General features: G+C 37.4%; 1 protein-coding gene across 6 annotated transcripts in view; it reads left to right on the top strand.

Annotated features, from left to right (window-relative positions):
* Window positions 1-23,310, top strand: part of LOC144580813 (uncharacterized) — a 179,458-nt gene that overhangs the window by 89,948 nt on the left and 66,200 nt on the right. For 2 of the 6 annotated variants that reach the window (XR_013530997.1, XM_078360187.1), the window contains one exon: window positions 2,508-4,859. The exons of 3 other annotated variants lie outside the window; for them this stretch is intronic. Coding sequence is in view for 1 of the 3 variants with exons in the window: in XM_078360187.1 (XP_078216313.1) it covers window positions 2,508-2,518 (11 nt within the window). In the remaining 2 variants the exon portion in view is untranslated. Of the gene's footprint in view, window positions 1-2,507; window positions 4,860-23,310 lie in introns of those variants that run through there. One more of the 6 variants, XR_013530993.1, reaches the window with a different exon arrangement.

Here is a 23,310-nt window from a genome sequence, read left to right as displayed (position 1 = left end):
TAACATAAAAGTACAAGGTGAAGCAGTGAGTGCTGATGAAGAAGCTGCAACAAGTTACCCAGAAGATGTAGCTAAGATTATTAGTGAAGGTGGCAACATTAAACAAAAGAGTTTCAACGTAGACAAAACAGACTTTTATTGAAAAAAGATGCCATCTAAGACATTCACTGCTGGAGAAGAGAAGTCAATACCTGGCTTCAAAACTTCAAGGACAGACTAACCCTCTCATTAGGGGCTAATGCAGCTGGTGATGTTAATTACAACCAATGCTCACCAGATATTCTGAAAATTCTAGGCCCCATAAGAATTATGCTAAATTTATTCTGCCTGTGCTCTATAAATGAAACAACCAAGTATGAACGACAGCTGCTCTGTTTACAGCATGGTTTACTGAATATTTTAAACCCATTGTTGAGACCTACTATTCAGAAAAAAAAAAGATTTTTTGTTTTCAAAATATTATTGTTCATTAACAAAGTACTGGGTTTACCTGAGAACTCTGATGGAGACGTACAAAGAGATTAATGCTGTTTTCATGCCTGTTTAACACAACATCAGTGCTGCAGCCCATAGATCAAGGTGTAATTTCAAATTTCAAATCTTATTATTTAAGAAATGTATTTCGTAAGGCAATAGCTGCCATTGATAATAATTCCTCTGACAGATCTGGACAACATAAATTGAAAACCTTCTGGAAAGGATTCACCTTCTTAGATGCCATTAAGAGCATTTGTAATTCATGGGAGGAAGTAAAAAAATGAACAGTAGGAGTTTGGAAAAAGTTGATTTTGAGGATTTCAAGACTTCAGTGGGGGAAGTAACTGGAGATGTGGTGGAGATAGCAAGAGAACTACAATTAGAAGTAGAGCCTGAAGATGGGACTGAATTGCTTGCAATCTCATGATCAGACTTGAATAGATGAAGAATTGCTTCCTTATGGTTGAACTAAGAAAGTGGTTTCTTGAGATGGAATCTATTCCTGGTGAAAATGCTGTGAATATTGTTGAAACGACAACAAAGAATGTAGAACAGTACATAAACTTAGTTGATAAACTAGTGGCAGGGTCTGAGAGTATTTAATTTTGAAAGAAGTTCTGTGGATAGATGCTATAAAACAGTATCATATGCTACAGAGAAATCTTTTGTGTAAGAAAAAGTCAATCGATGTGGAACACTTAACTGTTGTCTTATTTTAAGAAATTGCCACAACTACCCCAATCACCCACCACCCCAATCAGCCAGCAGCTATCAACACAGACCACCACTGGCAAAGGGATTCATATATTAGTTGTAGCTTATTTTGGTAGATTCTTTAATATTTGATACACAGATAATCATATTATCTGCAAATAATGACAGTTATGTTTCTTCCTTTTCACTAGATAGGAAGGACTATTTTTCTTTTCTTTCCTTGCTATGTGTAACTGTCTAGACAAGGGTTTATTATAAATGTGGTGATATTTGATGCCCGTGCCATTTAAATGTTCAGTGTTTTGCCATTAAGTATTTCACCACTGGGAGGTTGAGAAAGTTCCTTTCTGTTCTTGTTTGCTGAGAGATTTTTATTGTTGTTGTTGTTTTTATTTGTTTTTATCAAGAATAGGTGTTAGAATTTGTCATTTTGTGCATCTATTGACATCATGCATCTAATCATTTCACTGTGAAACTGATACATGATTTAACACTGAGATACACTGATTTTTGATAATTAGGCAATCTCAAATTTCTAGGATAAATCCCACTTGCTCATTATATATACATACACACATCCATATATATACACAAAATATATATGTATTCCCATGCATACAAATATATATACACAAATATATATATGTGTGTGTGTGTATGCATATATTACTAGATTCTGTTTGTTAAAGCATTATCATATTTTCGAGGAAAATTGGCCTGTAGCTTTCTTGTGATGTTGTAATGTTTAAGCAAGCCCCTCCTTAGAAAGGGGTATGGATATGTTCTCTAGGAGTATGAGAAACTAAAACAAGAAGAGAAAGACAGAGATCTATCTAGGAAACAGGAAGGCACTGATCTGAGGTCCCAGCATGACAACCGTGCAGTAGTTGAAGCAGGCAAGTGGTTTACTGTAGGGGTTAGAGAAGAGGGACTTGGAAGGAAAATGTCAGGATATCATAGAATAGAAAATATCTTAGGAATTTTTAAAAAATAAATATAATAAAAGCAAAAAATGCCACAAAATAAATGCAATTATAAACTCCAGGAGAAAAACAAAACAGAAATAAAACAACAAAAACAAAAAACTGCAAGAATGTCATATATTCAATAGAAAGACAACAAAATTCCTCCGTTATTTTAAACACTTGATGCAAAAAATTAGACTCCACTTCATTTTTGTGCTAGGAATGTTCTTTGAATTTCCAGGGTTTATGGTCTTGAGGTTCTGAGAAGAAGGTAGAATTCTGGCACATATTTTTGGCCTGCACTGAACAGTTTCATTGTGATAATACTGATTCATGGTTTTCATGTTTTAGAATCACCCTAAGAAGGATGTACAGAAGACTTGACTGATTGGAGGATCAAAATATGTTGGGAGAAGATGTACAAGGAGGAGTAAGGACGCAGATGTCCTGACTTTACACAGTGGGGGATTAGAAGCCACCATCAAACATGATGAAATAGGAATAAAAATTGTAGTACATTACTTAAGCTTTAAAAGGTAACCAGGCCGGGAGCAGTGGCACAAGCCTGTAATCCCAGCACTTTGGGAGGCCGAGGAGGGTGGATCACAAGGTCAAGAGATCGAGACCATCCTGGCCGACATGGTGAAACCCTGTCTCTAATAAAAATTCAAAAAATTAGTTGGGCATGGTGGCGCGTGCCTGTAGTCCCAGCTACTCAGGAGGCTGAGGCAGGAGAATTGCCTGAACTCAGGAGGCGGAGGTTGCTGTAAGCTGAGATCGCACCATTGCACTCCAGCCTGGGTAACAAGAGTGAAACTTCGTCTCCAAAAAAAAAAAAAAAGTAACCAAAGGAAAAACCAGCATAACACGCCGTAATTGTAAGACATGGCGGGGAAGGGAATATAAAAGCAGAGGGTATATATTTTAGTTCCATTTTGAGATGTTTATCCAGTATTATTCAGCTGGTCAGCTGCAAGTATACAGGAAGCTTGATCAAAGAACAGACTGAGAAGAAAAGACATTTGCCAGGTTTAAGGAAAGAAACTGAGGGGAAAATAACACCAGTGCAGAATGTAAAAAATAGAAGTAGCAAAGAAGAGAATTAATACTGCAGAAACCTGAGTCAGGGGGCTGGGAGTATGAACAGGCTTTAGACAGTCTTGGAAGATGCAAAGGAAGATGCAAAATAAATAACAACCACTAGAGAAAGGAAGGCATATATGGAAGGCTACTGGGGCATGCTTGCCATAGCAACACGTGGGCTGACCGACCTAGAGCATACAACAAGTGGAAACCAAAATAGCACGCAGTTACACAACAAAAATCATCTTGAAATGAAGGAAAAACTAAATTGACAGAAATGACTGGGCTTACTGTGTTCTGAATAATATATACAATAAGGCCTGGTGAAAATTATTAAAATTCAAGGATGAATCCAACAAACACCCAGGCCTGAAAAGCAAATTGCAAAGAAAATTTAAAATACCGTGGTTTGGTCAGAATTTCCTCAGCAACATCAGATCCCAGAAAGTCTGAGAAAATAGGTCAAGAAGATTTGTGATGGAAAAACATGTGATCTGAGAATACTATATTCAGTCCACTTGTTTGTCTTTAGTAAAAGCTGTAGGAACAAGTCTCCAACATACAAGGACTCACACCCATTTGCTTTTTTATTTCAGCGGACCAAAAGATCCACAAAAGAAGAGGCTGTCTTATGAGAGGACTGATCATAGCACCAAGCCAAGTAGTACTGATAATCAACATTACAGGACTGCACCAAAATATTCTTATTTTAGGGAGAAAAGCTGCACAATATAGAAATAATTATAATATAGCTAAAATTAGTAGGGTCAGAAATATCAGAACACACAAATTTAGAGAACAGTGTGTGATGAGGATGGAACCAGAGATAATGATAGTACACAGAATCTTCATCTTTTGTAGAAAATACTAAAACATCTTGCTTCATATCTGAAACTGATAATTGATAAATACATGTTTAAAGATTTTACATAAAGTTAAAACATAGCCACCACCAGAAATATAATCTAACTGTACTACATCCAAATTACCAGATGGGAAAAAAAATAAAACAGACCTTATATAGAGCAAAAGAGAAAAAAAGAGGAAGAAAACATTAAAAAGAGAAAGCATAGAACAAATACAGCTAAGGAAGAGTAAATATGTCTCCTGTAGCAACAGATACTCAATTTAATAGTTAAATAATCTTACAGTTGTCCAAAACCCACAAGTTTTGCAGGTGTTGTATTGAAGAGAGGTATTTAAGAATGACCCACTCTGAAGGTCAAAGTTTGGAGATGTCATACAAATACAAGCAGAAATAAAGTAGGGGCAAACACAATGATATCTCAACGAGTTAAAATCCAGTTAAATGCTGATTAGTAATACATTAAAGTCCTTGACAGCACAGATTCCACATCATACATTGCTGGTGGAAATATAAAATAGTGCAGCCACTCTGGAAAACAGTTTGGCAGTTCCTCAAAAAGTTAAAGATAGTCTTACCATATGACCCAGCAATTTTACTCCAAAGTGCATATCCAAGAGAACTGAAAACATATGTTCACCCAAAAATGAGTATATGAATGTTCATAAAGGTATTATTCATATTAGCCCCAAAGTGGAGACAATCCAAATGCCTATCAACTGGTGAATGGATAAATAAAATGTGGTATATCTATACAATGGAATATTATTCAGCTATAACAAGGAGTGAAGTAATAACACTTGCTAAAATATGGATGAACCTTAAAAGCATTATGGTAGGTAAAAGAAGTCTGGCACAAAAGGCCACACGTTGTATGATTCCATTTATATGAAATGTCCAGAATAGGCAAATCTATATAGAGAGAAAGCAGATGAGTGATTGATAGGGGCGTGTGGTTGAGTGAGGTTAGTATTGATTGCTAATGGTACAAGATTTCTATTTTGGGTAATGAAAATGTTCTGTAATTAGATAGCAGTGATGGCTACACAACACAGTGAATATACTACAACTCACTGACATGTATTATATACTACAACTCACTCACTGACATGTATTATATACCACAACTCACTGACATGTATTGTATACCACAACTCACTGACATGTATTGTATACCACAACTCACTGACATGTATTGTATACCACAACTCACTGACATGTATTGTATACCACAACTCACTGACATGTATTGTATACCACAACTCACTGACATGTATTGTATACCACAACTCACTGACATGTATTGTATACCACAACTCACTGACATGTATTGTATACCACAACTCACTGACATGTATTGTATACCACAACTCACTGACATGTATTATATAGCACAACTCACTGACATGTATTATATAGCACAACTCACTGACATGTATTATATACCACAACTCACTGACATGTATTATATAGCACAACTCACTGACATGTATTATATACCACAACTCACTGACATGTATTATATAGCACAACTCACTGACATGTATTATATACCACAACTCCCTGACATGTATTATATACCACAACTCACTGACATGTATTATATACCACAACTCCCTGACATGTATTATATACCACAACTCACTGACATGTATTATATACCACAACTCCCTGACATGTATTATATACCACAACTCACTGACATGTATTATATACCACAACTCCCTGACATGTATTATATACCACAACTCACTGACATGTATTATATACCACAACTCACTGACATGTATTATATACCACAACTCACTGACATGTATTATATACCACAACTCACTGACATGTATTATATACCACAACTCACTGACATGTATTATTTACCACAACTCACTGACATGTATTATATACCACAACTCACTGACATGTATTATATACTACAACTCACTGACATGTATTATATACTACAACTCACTCACTGACATGTATTATATACTACAACTCACTGACATGTATTATATACCACAACTCCCTGACATGTATTATATACCACAACTCACTGACATGTATTATATACCACAACTCACTGACATGTATTATATAGCACAACTCACTGACATGTATTATATACTACAACTCACTGACATGTATTATATACTAAAACTCGCTGAATTGTATTATATACTAAAACTCACTGAATTGTATTACATTTAAAGTGGTAAAATTTATAAGTGAATTCTATCTCAATACAAATAATTTTAAAAAGAGCAAGGAATCCAGAAACAGGGTTGAAGAACACTCTGACCCTCTCTTTATGGTGCCTAGAGCTTGGTATTAAATGTCCCTGTACCTCAGTTCCTAATCTGTATAATGAGAATAATAATATCTACCTCATTGGTTGTTGCAGGGATTAAATGACTTAATATTTATAAGATGCCTGGTGTATCAGACCATTCTCATGTTACTACTAAAGACATACCCAAGACTGGGTAATTTATAAAGGAAAGAGGTTGAATTGACTCACAATTCAGTATGATTGGAGAGGCCTCAGGAAACTTACAATCATGGTGGAAGGGGAAGCAAACGTGTCCGTCTTCACATGGCAACAATAAGGAGAAGTACCTAGCAAAAGGGGGGAAAGCCCCTTATAAAACCATAGAATCTCATGAGAACTCACTGACTATCACACGAACAACATAAGGGTAACTGCCCCATGATTCAATTATCTCCCCCAGTCCCTCCCATAAAATGTGGAAATTATGGGAACCAAAATTAGAGATGAGATTTGAGTGGGGACACAGTCAAGTCATATTACCTGGAATAGCTTGCACTATATAAGAGTTGTTACATAAACATGTAAAAAGTAAATAGGTCTAAGAGCATCTCAGAGTGATGTAATAACAATTCAAAACCAAAGAGCAGCTGTCTTCGATGGTTTTGAACAAAATCATAAAATATTAACTTCTATAAAGGATGAAAAAGAAATGACCAACTCTACAGCTATAACGATGGTGCCTCATGCATCTCTCAGTACTTGACTCACCAAGCTGACCGAAGAAGTCTCAGCTGTGTACCTCACACCAATGCACATCCTTCTCACAGAACACAAGTTAAGCCATCAAAGTGTTAGTAGATTCAAAAACTAGATAGTCTACAAGTTATATACATTGACCCATTTGGGAATAGTATCAGATAACAACAGAAAAACGCCCTTTTGTTATTCTAACCATTTATCAATTAAAACAATAACACTAGTGTTCAAAAACCAGAACAAAACCAAACCTTTAGACTGAAGACTCAGCGAGACGGCAATTATAGAATCGCTTGTACTCAGTACAGTACCGAGAGGAAAAATTCATACCTTTACCCTTTAAGAGTCAAACAAGACAAAAGAGACATTAAATGAAGGAATTCAGAATTAAGAGTTAATTAAGAATTAAACTTAAAAAGTGGATTAAAAAGCAACCCATTAGACCCAAGTAATGATAAAAGCTGAAATGTGATGAGTTAGGAACCAAATAAATAAATAAATAAAATAAAACTAAGAGCTACATTAAACTATGGTGAAATAAATGAATTACAAAGCCTAAAAAATATAAAAGTGTACTATTAATAAGGAGAAAGTAAAAGAACCACAAACACAATTAAAAGACAGAAGAGACCACTTCGTCAAATTCTAATGTAAAAACTTGGACCACATGGATGAAATGGATACATTTAAAAAGAATGTTGAAGATGAATCTTGATTAAAGGAGAAAAGCTAAACAGACAAACACCACGGTACAGGTTTGTGAAAGAGCTGCTCTCAAATAGTTGTAGGCGTAGGCACTCTCCTTTCTTTTAAACTTTCAAAGCACGTCTATGAAAAATCAAGAGAATTCTCTCAAGAGAATTCTCATAACACAATGAACATAAATATATCTTTCAAAAACAATACCTACCATTAGGCTTAATGGCAAAAAAAAAATCAAAACATTTACAATAAAATGAATAAGAAGACACAGTTGTCTTCTATTACTACAATTATTTAACTTTTAACAAAATTTTAAAAGCTTCCCCTAAATTTTCACAGTAAAATAGATATAGAAGTATCCTTCTCTAATTTGATTAACAAATATGTCTATCTCAAATGACAGATAGCACCAGCTGAGACACCAAAGAAATCCTTTGGGCCAGGCATGGTGGCTGACGTCTGTAATCCCAGCAGTTTGGGAGACTGAGACGGATTGATCACCTGAGGTCAGGAGTTTGAGACCAGTCTGGCCAACATGGTGAAATTATGTCTCTACTAAAAATTACAAAAATTCGCTGGGCATGGTGGTGAATGCCTGTAATCCCAGCTACTCCAGAGACAGAGGCAGGAGAATCGTTGGAACACAGGAGGCAGAGGTTGTAGTGAGCTGAGATTGCGCCACCACAGTCCAGCCTGGGTGACGAGCCAGACTCTGTCTCAAAAGTAAGTAAGTAAATAAAAAATAAATAAATAAAATAAAAAGAAATCTTTTAAAGCCAATAATAAAAGTATGTGCTTAATCATTGCTTTTATTTAATAGAATTCTGGAATTGTGAGGCACTGTCATCAGATAGGAAAGTGACTTAAGAATATATGTTGAAAAAGAAGAGGCATACATGACTATTTTTGGATGATATAATTACGTATCAGAAAAGCCTAAAAAAATCAACTAAAAAACTATGAGCCTCAGCCCTTGATTGAGAAATATTGGAGAGTACAGACTTAGTTTGTGGCACTGAAGATACAGGAGTGAGTTGGAGAGAGTCCTGCTCTCCTGGAGTTTGTATTTCAGCTGGGGAGATGGGGTGTGGCATAGAAAAAAAAAACAGTAAGTGTGTAATATAATTGTCAGGGGCGTGTGAACCAGAGCAACTCCATCTCGAATAGGAGCTGGGTAAAATGAGGCTGAAACCTACTGGGCTTCATTCCCAGACAGTTAAGGCATTCTAAGTCACAATATGAGATACGAGGTTGGCACAAGATACAGGTCATAAAGACTTTGCTGATAAAACAGGTTGCAGTAAGGAAACGACTAAGACTCACCAAAACCAAGATGGCCACAAGAGTGACCTCTGGTCATCCTCACTGCTGCACTCCCACCAGTGCCATGACAATTTACAAATGCCAGGGCGATGTCAGAAACTTACCCTATATGGTCCGAAAAGGGGAAGCATGAATAATCCACTTTTTATTTAACATATCATCAAGAAATAACCATAAAAATGGGCAACTGCAGCCCTCGGGGTTACTCTATGGAGCAACCATTCTTTATTCCCTTACTTACTTTCTTTCTTTTTCCTTTTTCTTTTCTTTTATTTCTTTTTTTTTTTTTTAATTTTTTATGCATTTCAGGTTTTGGGGTACATGTGCAGAGCATGCAATACAGTTGCATAGGTACACACATGGCAGTGTGTTTTGTTTGCTTTCTCCCCTTCACGCACATTTGGCATTTCTCCCCAGGCTATCCCTCCCCACCTCCCCCTCCCACTGGCCCTCCCCTTTTCCCCCAAATAGACCCCAGTGTTTAGTACTCCCCTCTCTGTGTCCATGTGTTCTCATTTTTCATCACCCGCCTATGAGTGAAAATATGGGGTGTTTCAATTTCTGTTCTTGTGTCAGTTTGCTGAGAATGATGTTCTCCAGATTCATCCATGTCCCTACAAATGACACAAACTCATCATTTCTGATTGCTGCATAATATTCCATGGTGTATATGTGCCACATTTTCCCAATCCAGTCTATCATCAATGGGCATTTGGGTTGATTCCAGGTCTTTGCTATTGTAAACAGTGCTGCAGTGAACATTCGTGTGCATGTGTCCTTATAGTAGAACGATTTATAGTCCTTTGGGTATATACCCACTAATGGGATTGCTGGGTCAAATGGAATTTCTATTTCTAAGGCCTTGAGGAATTGCCACACTGTTTTCCACAATGGTTGAACTAATTTACACTCCCACCAACAGTGTAAAAGTGTTCCTTTTTCTCCATATCCTCTCCAGCATCTGTTGTCTCCAGATTTTTAATGATCGCCATTCTAACTGGCGTGAGATGGTATCTCAATGTGGTTTTGATTTGCATCTCTCTGATGACCAGTGACGATGAGCATTTTTTCATATGATTGTTGGCCTCATATATGTCTTCTTTTGTAAAGTGTCTGTTCATATCCTTTGCCCACTTTTGAATGGGCTTGTTTGTTTTTTTCCTGTAAATCTGTTTGAGTTCTTTGTAAATTCTGGATATCAGCCCTTTATCAGATGGGTAAACTGCAAAAATTTTTTCCCATTCTGTTGGTTGCTGATTCACTCTAGAGACTGTTTCTTTTGCCGTGCAGAAGCTGTGGAGTTTCATTACGTCCCATTTGTCTATTTTGGCTTTTGTTGCCAATGCTTTTGGTGTTTTGTTCATGAATTCCTTGCCTACTCCTATGTCCTGGATGGTTTTGCCTAGATTTCGTTCTAGGGTTTTTATGGTGCCAGGTCTTATGTTTAAGTCTTTAATCCATCTGGAGTTAATTTTGGTGTAAGGTGTCAGGAAGGGGTCCAGTTTCTGCTTTCTGCACATGGCTAGCCAGTTTTCCCAGCACCATTTGTTGAACAGGGAATCCTTTCCCCATTGCTTGTTTTTGTCGGGTTTATCAAAAATTGTATGGTTGTAGATATGTTGTGTTGCCTCTGATGCCTCTGTTCTGTTCCATTGGTCTATATCTCTGTTTTGGTACCAGTACCATGCTGTTTTGATTATTGTAGCCTTGTAGTATAGTTTGAAATCCGGTAGTGTGATGCCCCCTGCTGTGTTCTTTTTTGCTTAGTATTGACTTGGCTATGCGAGCTCTCTTTTGGTTCCATATGAAGTTCATGGTGGTTTTTTCCAGTTCTGTGAAGAAAGTCAATGGTAGCTTGCTGGGTATAGCATTGATTCTGTAAATTACTTTGGGCAGTATAGCCATTTTTACGATATTAATTCTTCCTAACCATGAACATGGAATGTTTCTCCATCTGTTTGTGTCCTCTCTGATTTCATTGAGCAGTGGTTTGTAGTTCTCCTTGAAGAGGTCCCTTATGTTCCTTGTGAGTTGTATTCCAAGGTATTTTATTCTTTTTGTAGCAATTGTGAATGGCAGTTCGTTCTTGATTTGGCTCTCTTTAAGTCTGTTATTGGTGTAGAGGAAGGCTTGTGATTTTTGCACATTGATTTTATATCCTGAGACTTTGCTGAAGTTGTTTATCAGTTTCAGGAGTTTTTGGGCTGAGGTGATGGGGTCTTCTAGGTATACTATCATGTCATCTGCAAATAGAGACAATTTGGCTTCCACCTTTCCTATTTGAATACCCTTTATTTCTTTTTCTTGCCTGATTGCTGTGGCTAGAACTTCCAGTACTATATTGAATAGGAGTGGTGACAGAGGGCATCCTTGTCTAGTGCTGGATTTCAAAGGGAATGCTTTCAGTTTTTGCCCATTCAGTATGATATTGGCTGTTGATTTGTCATAAATAGCTTTTATTACTTTGAGATACATTCCATCGATACCGAGTTTATTGAGGGTTTTTAGCATAAAGGGCTGTTGAATTTTGTCAAATGCCTTTTCTGCATCAATTGAGATAATCATGTGGTTTTTGTTTTTGGTTCTGTTTATGTGGTGAATTACATTTATAGACTTGCATATGTTGAACCAGCCTTGCATCCCTGGAATGAATCCTACTTGATCATGATGGATAAGTTTCTTGATTTGCTGTTGCAATCAGCTTGCCAATATTTTATTAAAGATTTTTACATCTATGTTCATCATGGATATTGGCCTGAAGTTTTTTTCTTGTTGGATCTCTGCCGGGTTTTGGTATCAGGATGATATTGGTCTCATAAAACGATTTGGGAAGGATTCCTTCTTTTTGGATTATTTGGAATAGTTTCAGAAGAAATGGTACCAGCTCCTCTTTGCGTGTCTGGTAGAATTCGGCTGTGAACCCGTCTGGACCTGGGCTTTTTTTGTGTGGTAGGCTCTTAATTGCTGCCTCGACTTCTGCCCTTGTTATTGGTCTATTCATAGTTTCAGCTTCCTCCTGGTTTAGGCTTGGGAGGACACAGGAGTCCAGGAATTTATCCATTTCTTCCAGGTTTATTAGTTTATGTGCATAGAGTTGTTTGTAATATTCTCTGATGATGGTTTGAATTTCTGTGGAATCTGTGGTGATTTCCACTTTATCATTTTTTATTGCATCTATTTGGTTGTTCTCTCTTTTCTTTTTAATCAGTCCGGCTAGTGGTCTGTCTATTTTGTTGATCTTTTCAAAAAAACAGCTCTTGGATTTATTGATTTTTTGGAGGGTTTTTCGTGTCTCAATCTCCTTCAGTTCAGCTCTGATCTTAGTAATTTCTTGTCTTCTGCTGGGTTTTGAGTTTTTTTTGATCTTGCTCCTCTAGCTCTCTCAATTTTGATGATAGGGTGTCAATTTTGCATCTCTCCATTCTTCTCATATGGACACTTATTGCTATATATTTTCCTCTACAGACTGCTTTAAATGTGTCCCAGAGGTTCTGGCATGTTGTGTCTTCGTTCTCATTGGTTTCGAAGAACTTCTTTATTTCTGCCTTCATTTCATTGTTTATCCAGTCAACATTCAAAAGCCAGTTGTTCAGTTTCCATGAAGCTGTGCAGTTCTGGGTTGGTTTCTGAATTCTGAATTCTAACTTGATTGCACTATGGTCTGAGAGACTGTTTGTTATGATTTCAGTTGTTTTGCATTTGCTGAGCAGTGCTTTACCTCCAATTATGTGGTCAATTTTAGAGTAGGTGTGATGTGGTGCTGAGAAGAATGTGTATTCTGTGGATTTGGGGTGGAGAGTTCTGTAAATGTCTATCAGGTTTGCTTGCTCCAGGTCTGAGTTCAAGCCCTGGATATCCTTGTTGATTTTCTGTCTGGTTGATCTGTCTAATATTGACAGTGGAGTGTTAAAGTCTCCCACTATTATTGTGTGGGAGTCTAAGTCTCTTTGTAAGTCGTTAAGAACTTGCCTTATGTATCTGGGTGCTCCTGTATTGGGTCCATATATGTTTAGGATCGTTAGCTCTTCTTGTTGTATCGATCCGTTTACCATTATGTAATGGCCCTCTTTGTCTCTTTTGATCTTTGCTGCTTTAAAGTCTATTTTATCAGAGATGAGAATTGCAACTTCTGCTTTTTTTTGCTCTCCATTTTCTTGGTAAATCTTCCTCCATCCCTTTATTTTTAGCCTTTGTGTATCCTTGCATGTGAGATGGGTTTCCTGGATACAGCACACTGATGAGTTTTGGATTTTTATCCAATTTGCCAGTCTGTGTCTTTTGATTGGTGCATTTAGTCCATTTACATTTAGGGTTATTATTGTTATGTGTGAATTTGATACTGCCATTTTGATGCTAGCTGGCTGTTTTTCCTGTTAGTTGTTGTAGATTCTTCATTATGTTGATGCTCTTTAGCATTTAGTGTGATTTTGGAATGGCTGGTACTGGTTGTTCCTTTCTATGTGTAGTGCCTCTTTCAGGAGCTCTTGTAAAGCAGGTTTGGTGGTGACAAAATCTCTGAGTACTTGCTTGTTCGCAAAGGATTTTATTTTTCCTTTACTTCTGAAGCTCAGTTTGGCTGGATATGAAATTCTGGGTTGAAAGTTCTTTTCTTTAAGGATGTTGAATATTGGCCCCCACTCTCTTCAGGCTTGTAGAGTTTCTGCCGAGAGATCTGCTGTGAGTCTGATGGGCTTCCCTTTGTGGGTGACCCGACCTTTCTCCCTGGCTGCCCTTAGTATTTTCTCCTTTATTTCAACCTTGTTGAATCTGACGATTATGTGCCTTGGGGTTGCTCTTGTGGAATATCTTTGTGGTGTTCTCTGTATTTCCTGCAATTGAGTGTTGGCCTTTCTTGCTAGGTGGGGGAAATTTTCCTGGATAATGTCCTGAAGAGTATTTTCCAGCTTGGGTTCATTCTCTTCGTCACATTCTGGTACACCTATCAAACGTAGGTTAGGTCTCTTCACATAGTCCCACATTTCTTGGAGACTTTGTTCATTCCTTTTTGCACTTTTTCCTCTGATCTTGGTTTCTCGTTTTATTTCATTGAGTTGATCTTCGACTTCTGATATTCTTTCTTCTGCTTGGTCAATTCGGCTATTGAAACTTGTGCATGCTTCGTGAAGTTCTCGTATTGTGTTTTTCAGCTCCTTTAATTCATTCATATTCCTCTCTACGTTCCATTCTTGTTATCATTTCCTCAAATCTTTTTTCAAGGTTCTTAGTTTCTTTGCATTGATTTAAAACATGTTCTTTTAGCTCACAAAAGTTTCTCATTATCCACCTTCTGAAGTCTAATTCCATCATTTTGTCACAGTAATTCTCCATCCAGCTTTGTTCCCTTGCTGGTGAGGAGTTTTGGTCCTTTCTAGGAGGCAAGGTGTTCTGGTTTTGGGTGTTTTTCTCCTTTTTGCGCTGGTTTCTTCCCATCTTTGTGGATTTATCCACCTGTCGTCTGTGTAGTTGCTGACTTTTCGATTGGGTCTCTGAGTGGACACCCAGATTGTTGATGATGAAGTATTTCTGTTACTTGGTTTTCCTTCTACCAGTCTAGCCCCTTCACTGTACGACTGCTGAGGTCCACTCCAGGACCTGCTTGTCTGGGGTGCTCCTATAGCAGCTGCGGAACAGCGAGGGATGCTACCAGTTTCTTTTTCTGCTATCTTTGTCCCAGAATGATGCCTGCCAAATGTCAGTCTTTTGGATATAGAGGGGTCAGGGAGCTGCTTGAGGAGACAGTCTGTACTTTATAGGAGCTCAAGTGCTGAGCTGTGAGCTCTGTTGTTCATTCAGGGCTGTTAGGCTGCTATGCTTAATTCTGCTGCAACATAACTCATAAAAAAAACCCTTTTTTTCTCAGATGCTCTGTCTGTGGGTGGGTTGGGGCTTTCCTTGTGAGTGTCCACCTCGCTGTCCTGCCCAGCTAGGAGGCAGTCTAGTCACTCTTTGCCTGCCGAGGCTCTGCCCTGCTGGTGTGAGGTTCACCCTGTTGCTGCAGGCTCTGCCCTTCTGCTGCGGTCTCTGCCCTGCTGCCCTGGACTATGCCCTGCGGCGGAGTCTCTCTGTTGTACCAGGTTGCCTTGGCAATGGCAGGCTGCATCAGCAATGGGCGTTTACCTCAGTAGGGGCTGATTGCCTCGGTAATGGTGGATGCCCCTCCCCCAAGAGCTGCGCTTTAAGAAAACCTCCTCACTGGGAGCGTTTGGAATCGGCGTTTTGTTTGTCGCACTGCACTACCCCAAACGCTGTTTCCCTGGGATTTCCTGGGCTGGCTCCCTGTCCAAGTCCCATTCAGTCTCAAGTTCAGCCCTCTCAGGTCTCAGTTTGCCGGTTCAACAGGGCACCTGTAACAGTTCGCTTTTGTATGGAGCGCTGTGGAGCACCTCTGCGCTCCGGCATGGGCCGCAGCTGCACCGGCTACCGGCTACACCAGCGAACACCTCTGCCTGGCATCCCGTGTCTCTTTTATACCTGGGAATTTCCCCGTTCTGTGGGCAAGTAAGATCCGTCTGGAAATGCGTCCCCGACTCACCCTCTCCGTGCATCCAGTGAGAGCTTCAATCCTGGGTTGTTCTCACAGCGCCATCTTGAGTCCACCTCCCTTTTTTTTTTTTGAGACAGAGTTTTGCTCTTGTGGTCCGGGCTGGAGTGCAATGGTGCAATCTCGACTCACTGCAAACTCCACCTCCTGGGTTCAAGCGATTCTCCTGCCTCAGCCTCCCAAGTAACTGGGACTACAGGTGTGCACCACTATGACTGGCTAATTTTTTGTATTTAATGGAGACTGGGTTTTATCATGTGGGTCAGCCAGCTCCCGAGCTCCCGACCTCAAGTGATTCATCTGCCTCGGGCTCCCAAAGTGCTGGGATTACAGGTGTGAGCTACCTCACTGGGCCAATTACTTTCTTAATTAACTTGTTTTTAGTTTACTCTGTGAACTAGCCATGAATTCTTTCTTGTGTGAGATCCAAGAACCCTCTCTGGTGGTCTGGATTGGGTCTCCTTGCCTGTAACATAATGTCAGGTATTGATAGAGACTACAAAGAAAGACCAACTAGGGGAAGAGCCTGGAGAACAATGAGAATGTTGTGCTAGGCAAGGAGGGACTGCAACTCCCCTAAATTACTTCCAACCTGAGCACAATGCCAGTCAAAACTCTGATGCAACTTTGGGAGGCCAAGGTTGGTGGATCTCCTGAGGTCAGGAGTTTAAGACCAGCCTGGCCAATATGGCAGAACCCCATCTTTACTAAAAAATGCAAAAATTTAGCGGGACATGGTGGCACCTGTAGTCCCAGCTCTGAAGGCTGAGGCAGGAGAGTAGCTTGAACCTGGGAAGTGGAGGTTGCAGGGAGCTGAGATCTTGCCACTGCACTCCAGCCTGGGCAACAGAGTAAGACTCTGCCTCAAAAAAAAATCAAATCAAAACAATGCAAAACAAAACTCCCTGATGTAATCCCTTCCATTCCCACCTCTTCTCTCCTTACTTTTTTTTTTAAATTGACAAAATAATCTTAAAGTTTATCTGGAAAAATAAAAGTGGAAGAATAGAACTAACACTCTTGAATGAAGAGTAATGGGGATGGGAGTGGAGGGAAGTAAATGTATTATATTGAGATATTTAACAAATTATATTACTAAGCAACTAGTATCAAAATAATGTGATACTTTTTCCTTTAATGCACAGTGAGATCCGTGAAATTGAATGCAAAGACTGAGCACATACTTAATTGCTGATTTTAAAGAATTTCTTTAGTGTCTCACCTGGTGCTGTCTATCAATTTGAGACAGGGATATTTGTTAAGCTAGGGAAAGATACATCTATATCTACTTTACTGAAAAAATTAAGAGAAGCTTTTAACATTTTGTTAAATGTTAAAAAGTAGTAGTGAATGAAGACACCTGTGTTTTCTTACTCATTTTATCATAAATGTTTTGATTGTTTTTGCCATGAAGCTTAGTGTTAGCTATTGTTTTTGAAAGATGTAAATGAGCTGAGTGTATAAGAAACTTGGTGTCCCAGCTATAACAGGTGTAACATATTCAATGCTGTTTCAGCAGACCTAAAAATGTTAATACAAATTAACACATTTTATTTATTTGCATACTTCATTTTAAGTGTGATTGGGAATTTCATATTCCTCTAGTTCTACACTCAATAAATCCAGCAATCACATTCTTGCATTCTTTCGATTTAAATATAAAATTTAGGAGGCTTAGGCAGTTTTTTTTAAAAAGAAGACTGTCCCCAGAAGAACATGTAATTCTTATGACACTACTATGTATTATTTTAAGATAAAAATTGATGACATAAAAAGAATAAAATTAAAAACAATTGATGGCATGTACCTAATAATATATCTGATAGAAATTGCAAAATTGATTTAGAAACTCTAAGTAAATAATTGCTGAAGAATTGTGATATTCTTATAAAAAATCTTATATGCTTGACTCCACATTAGAGTCAATGAGCATTAATGGACGGACAGAATTTTCAAGAAGTTGCTGGAGTTTGAGTGTCTTTGGCTACAGTAATTGAGTGAAACCTATGTTGAACTAAACCTTGTGGGCTTAGTACATAAGTATTAATACTAAACACTTAGTATGTGTTTGCTAGAGATAAGACTTACAGATTTCGCTAATATTTTTTAGAAACATATAGCAAATTGTACTTAATATTAAAATGTAAATGACGAATCATGAAAAAGTTCTTTTCAAAATAAACAATAAAGCATTAATATCACAAATAAAGGGTTTTTCTTTAATCAATAAGTAAAAAGACAACATGACTGGGTGCAGTGGCTCATGCCTGAGATCCCAGTACTTTGGGAGGAGGGAGGATCGCTTGAGCTCAGGAGTTCAAGACCAGCCTGGTCAACATAGTGAGACCTTATCTCCACTAAAATTTGAAACAATTAGCTTGGTGTGGTGGTGTGTGCCTGTAGTCCCATGTACTTAGGGCACTGAGGCAGGGGGATTGCTTGAGCCTGGGAGGTTGAGGCTGCAGTGAACCCTGATGGTGCCACTGTACTCCAGCCTGGGGAATATAGAAAAACCCTGTCTCAAAAAAAAAAAAGACAACGCAGTTTCAAAAATGGACGAAGGGCATGAATAAGCTGCATTGAATCACCATTAGTTCTTCATTTCCTTTATTTTGTGTTTAAAATCACAGTATTAGTAATATTGACTGGTGGTCTGTTCATATTCTGTGTGTATTTTTCTAAATTTGGTTATTTTTTTCTTATTGATTATATGAAATATCTTTGTCATAGATTGTAAAATTTCATAATTTGTTGTTTTTAAAACTTGGTTCGTGGTGTCATTTGCCATAGAGATCACTGTTTATGTGATCATTGCTTTATGATCTACTAATTTTGTCTATGTATTTCTACACTGAATTTATGAACGACATACATTCATTTATGTTTATCTAGAAAAACAAATAATTAAGAGGAGAAAATGTTGGTGATATAATTTTGATGGTTTAAAACTTCATTTTCTTTCTTTTCTTTTTGTGAATATGGATCACACTCATGGTAAACAATGGAAAATAATGACAAAGAAGCCACAAATAAGCAAAAGTGAGTGCTGTCAGAGGTGAACTTAGGAAAATTCATAGTCTACTTCCATTATCAAATTTAAAAGTGTAAATGTAATGAAATTAGGTGATAAATGCAATTATACGAATAAACACTACAAAAGAAATTGCATATAAAGAGTACGAAAGAAAGGAAAATAAAATAAAAAGTTAAAAGCTTTAATACATAAGCCTTAATATGTATTAAATATTTAATACATAATTAATGTTTAATATATGTCAAATTTAAGACCTTTCACATGTATGATATACATGTATGTAAATATATATAATACAATATATTATATATGTAAACGCTTTTATGTGTATGTATATATTGAGAAAGATAAGCACAGACCACAAGTCAACACTACTACATTATGAATCATTTGTCATAAAAATTAAATTAACTGGCTGGGTGTGGTTGCTCCCAGCTGTAATCCCAGCACTTTGGGAGGCTGAAGCATGCAGATCACCTGAGGAGAGGAGTTCGAGACTAGCCTGGCCAACATAGCGAAACCCATTTCTACTAAAAATACAAAAATTAACCTGACATGGTGGTGCATGCCTGTAGTCCCAGCTTGGGAGGCTGAGGCAGGAGAATTGCTTGAACCTGGGAGGCAGAGGTTGCAGTGAGCTGAGACTGTACCACTGCACTCCAGCCTGGGTGACAGAGTGAGACTCTGTCTCAAAAAAAAAAAAAAAAAAAAACTTAAATTAAATTAACTGCAGTGAAAAAAGTTATTTTCAAATAAATTAGAAAATGTATTCATTAATTGGTTGATTTTAAGAAAACTCAAGACTACAAAACTCTTGAACAGATAAGTAACTAAGAACTGTTCAAAGTTATCAAATGTTTACTTTCAACAACAAAAGAAACCACAGATGCTTTTATGGGAGGTGCATTTTTTAAAAAATTTTTTATTGCATTTTAGGTTTTGGGGTACATGTGCAGAACATGCAAGACAGTTGCATAGGTACACACATTGCAGTGTGTTTTGCTTCCTTTCTCCCCTTCACCCACATTTGGCATTTCACAAGGATATCCAGGGCTTGAACTCAGACCTGGAGCAAGCAAACCTGATAGACATTTACAGAACTCTCCACCCCAAATCCACAGAATATTCATTCTTCTCAGCACCACATCACACCTACTCTAAAATTGACCACATAATTGGAAGTAAAGCACTCCTCAGCAAAAGCAAAACAACTGAAATCATAACAAACAGTCTCTCAGACCATAGTGCAATCAAGTTAGAACTCAGAATTCAGAAACCAACCCAGAACCGCACAGCTTCATGGAAACTGAACAACTGGCTCTTGAATGTTGACTGGATAAACAATGAAATGAAGGCAGAAATAAAGAAGTTCTTCGAAACCAATGAGAACGAAGACACAACATGCCAGAATCTCTGGGACACATTTAAAGCAGTCTGTAGAGGAAAATATATAGAAACAAGTGCCCATATGAGGAGAATGGAGAGATCCAAAATTGACACCCTATAGTCAAAATTAAAAGAGCTAGAGGAGCAAGATAAAAAAAAAACCTCAAAACCCAGAAGAAGACAAGAAATAATTAAGATCAGAGCTGAACTGAAGGAGATAGAGACACGAAAAACCCTTCAAAAAAATCAATAAATCCAAGAGCTGGCTTTTTGAAAAGATCAACAAAATAGACAGACCACTAGCTAAATTGATTAAAAAGAAAAGAGAGAGCAAGCATTTTTTATACAAATAGTTTCAGAGCATAGATACCATCGATACCCCTAAAAATGAGATAAGAGATGGGACTCAACTCCATAGGTAACGCTTGGACACTGGACCAAATTGAGGACTAGCTACAACAGGGGAAAGGTGGAAGCAGCTTTCCGTAAGACACACCCGCCAGTGCACCGTGTCAATTTACCATTGCCATGGCAACACCCAGGAGTTACCACCCCTTTCCATGGTAATGACCCAAAGACCCAAAGCTACTACCCTTCCCCTAGAAACTTCTGCATTAATTGCCCGTGACTCTACCTGTAATTAAAAGTAGATATAATTCGGACTGCAGAACTGCGCTGAGCTGCTGCTCTCAGCATACTGCCTGTGGGGTAGCCCTGCTCTGCAGGGGCGGTCACAGAGCTGTAACACCACTGCTCCAATAAAGCCGCTTTCTTCTACCCTACCCCCGGCTTGCCCTTGAATTCTTTCCTGGGCAACGACAAGAACCCTTGCCGGCTAAGCCTCACTTTGGGGATCACCTGACCTGCATCAAAAACACTACTTAATTCTTTTTATGAAGTGGTGACTTTAATATTAAAGCTAGACAAAGACAGTTCAAAAAAAGGAAACTGTGAAAATACTATGTGAAAATGTGAATACTAATTGGAAAAATACTAAATAATATATGAAAACTATCTGACAGTGAAATAAAAGAATAATATCTTCTGGCTCAGTTTTTTCCCATTAAGTAATTCAAGAGTAATTTAATATTAAAAAATCTACCAATATGTTTAAATATACTAGTATATTTAATAATAGACTAATTCTAACATAAAACGAATTATAATAATACTAATTATAATGCAATACTAATTATCATTATAATATATTTAAATATATTGGTATGTTAAGAGAGAAAATTTACACACATCTCCTATTGAAATGGCTTATAATAAAATTCAACCCTCATTCCCAAGAAACAAAATCTAAAACTTAATATTAGTATGATAGAAATTGAACCTTCTTTATTAAGAAAGGGGCTCTCACCCCCAAGTCAACAGCTTAATTATATTTTGAAATGAAAAACTAGAGGCATTTCTATTTAAATAAGAAAGAATTGTTACCATCCATGCCATATTTAACACAGTTTAAAAATTCTGACCAACTGAATAAAACAAGAATATGAAATAGAAGGTTTACTGTTTGAAAGTAGATGCTGATACAGATACTGACACATGAGGTTGAATTGTCTGCCTGGAGAACTCAAAGGAACAAACCGAAAAATCTCTACACTATCAAGCAAGTTTAAAAATAAAGTTTGGTCAATATAATTACATAGGTAAAAAGTTAGTTTTTCTGTACACCAATAGTAAGATGATTTTTAAAGTGCTGTTTACATTGGCAATGAAACAATGAAATATCTAGGCAAAGTTTACAAGAAATATGTAGAAATGTGATGAAATAAAAATAAGGAATACGGATTAAAAATATGCCAAGTTATTGAATTAGAATTAAAATAATATAAAGTTACCGGTTCTCTCTCCATGATCTAGACGTTTAATGGGATACAAATAAAAATACCAGTGGGACATTGGAGGGGTGGTGCTTTATAAAATGACTGTGAGATTCAGCTGGCACTTTAGAATTGCTGAGAACGTTTTGAAAAAATAGAAGGGTGAGGAGGGACTTGCACTACTGGGTAAGCCGTGTGCAATGACGTCCTTGTAGCTTTGTATATATTTAAACAGTCTTGTTTAATTGCAGGAATAGACAGATAAATCAATGGAACAGTGCGAGGAGAGCTGAAGCAGGCCCACGTAAATATGAATTTCATATAAGATAAATGTGGCATTTCAAATCAGTGGGGAAAAGATGAAGAATTCAGTAAGTCAAATTAGGTCAATTTGCTGACCATGTGGAAAAAAAAATAGATCTTTACAGCACCACGTGCACTAACAAATTTCAGATTGATAAAATATTTAATATAAAATTTAAAACCATAGAAAGATTTTAAGAAAAACACATGAATATTTATCTGATGCCGTGGTATGCAAGTACTCAGAGTATATGTAGAGGCGTAATCCATAAAATAAGAGACCAACACGTTTGACTACTCCAAAATGACAAAATTCTTTATGTCTAAATGATCATAAACAAAACCAAATGTTAAACCGCAACCTGGGGGAAAGCATTTTTGCAACACAAGTGTATAGTATCCTTATTCTATCAGACTGCTTACAAACCCATAATTAAATGCTAAACTCACAAAAAAATAGGTCAAGAAAATTGCAGGAAATTTTATAACGAAGAGTCGCAGTGGCCAATAAGTAAGGGAAAAAAGTTCACCCTTCTAGAGAGTAAAAAGGAACAATATGTCACTCAGTATCAGGAACACAGAGGGTTTTAGGTAAGCCTTAACTTTTTTAACAGGATAGTAATTAGGATTACTTACAGACGCTGCTGCTATGTTAGTACCATATGCAATTGTGTTGTAGGGGTTATTCTGTTGGTAGATGAATACATTGATACATTTCTAAAGTGTGATTTTACAATGCATAGCCAACGTGTTAAAAAAAAAAAGTAAATTTCTTTGGTAGGTTATTTTTCCATCATATATTTATTCTAATGAAGTCTAATGAACCTTCTCTAAGGATTTATTTCCAGGATGTTCATTACCATATTGATTGTAATAGCACGACATTGGGTACAATAGAAGATGGGTTGAAGTACAGGACAGTCACGTGGCAGAAAACTACATAGCGATTAACAATTTACTGACATGAACTTAGTCCCTGAATATCGGAATTAAATGTGTGTATGTATGCATGGACGAAATATACGTAAGAATTTAAAAGTTATCAGCATTTATCTCTGAA

The sequence above is a fragment of the Callithrix jacchus genome, chromosome 22 (assembly GCF_049354715.1).
Source record: "Callithrix jacchus isolate 240 chromosome 22, calJac240_pri, whole genome shotgun sequence".
Taxonomy (NCBI): domain Eukaryota; kingdom Metazoa; phylum Chordata; class Mammalia; order Primates; family Cebidae; genus Callithrix; species Callithrix jacchus.
This window is presented reverse-complemented; position numbering and strand designations above follow the sequence as displayed.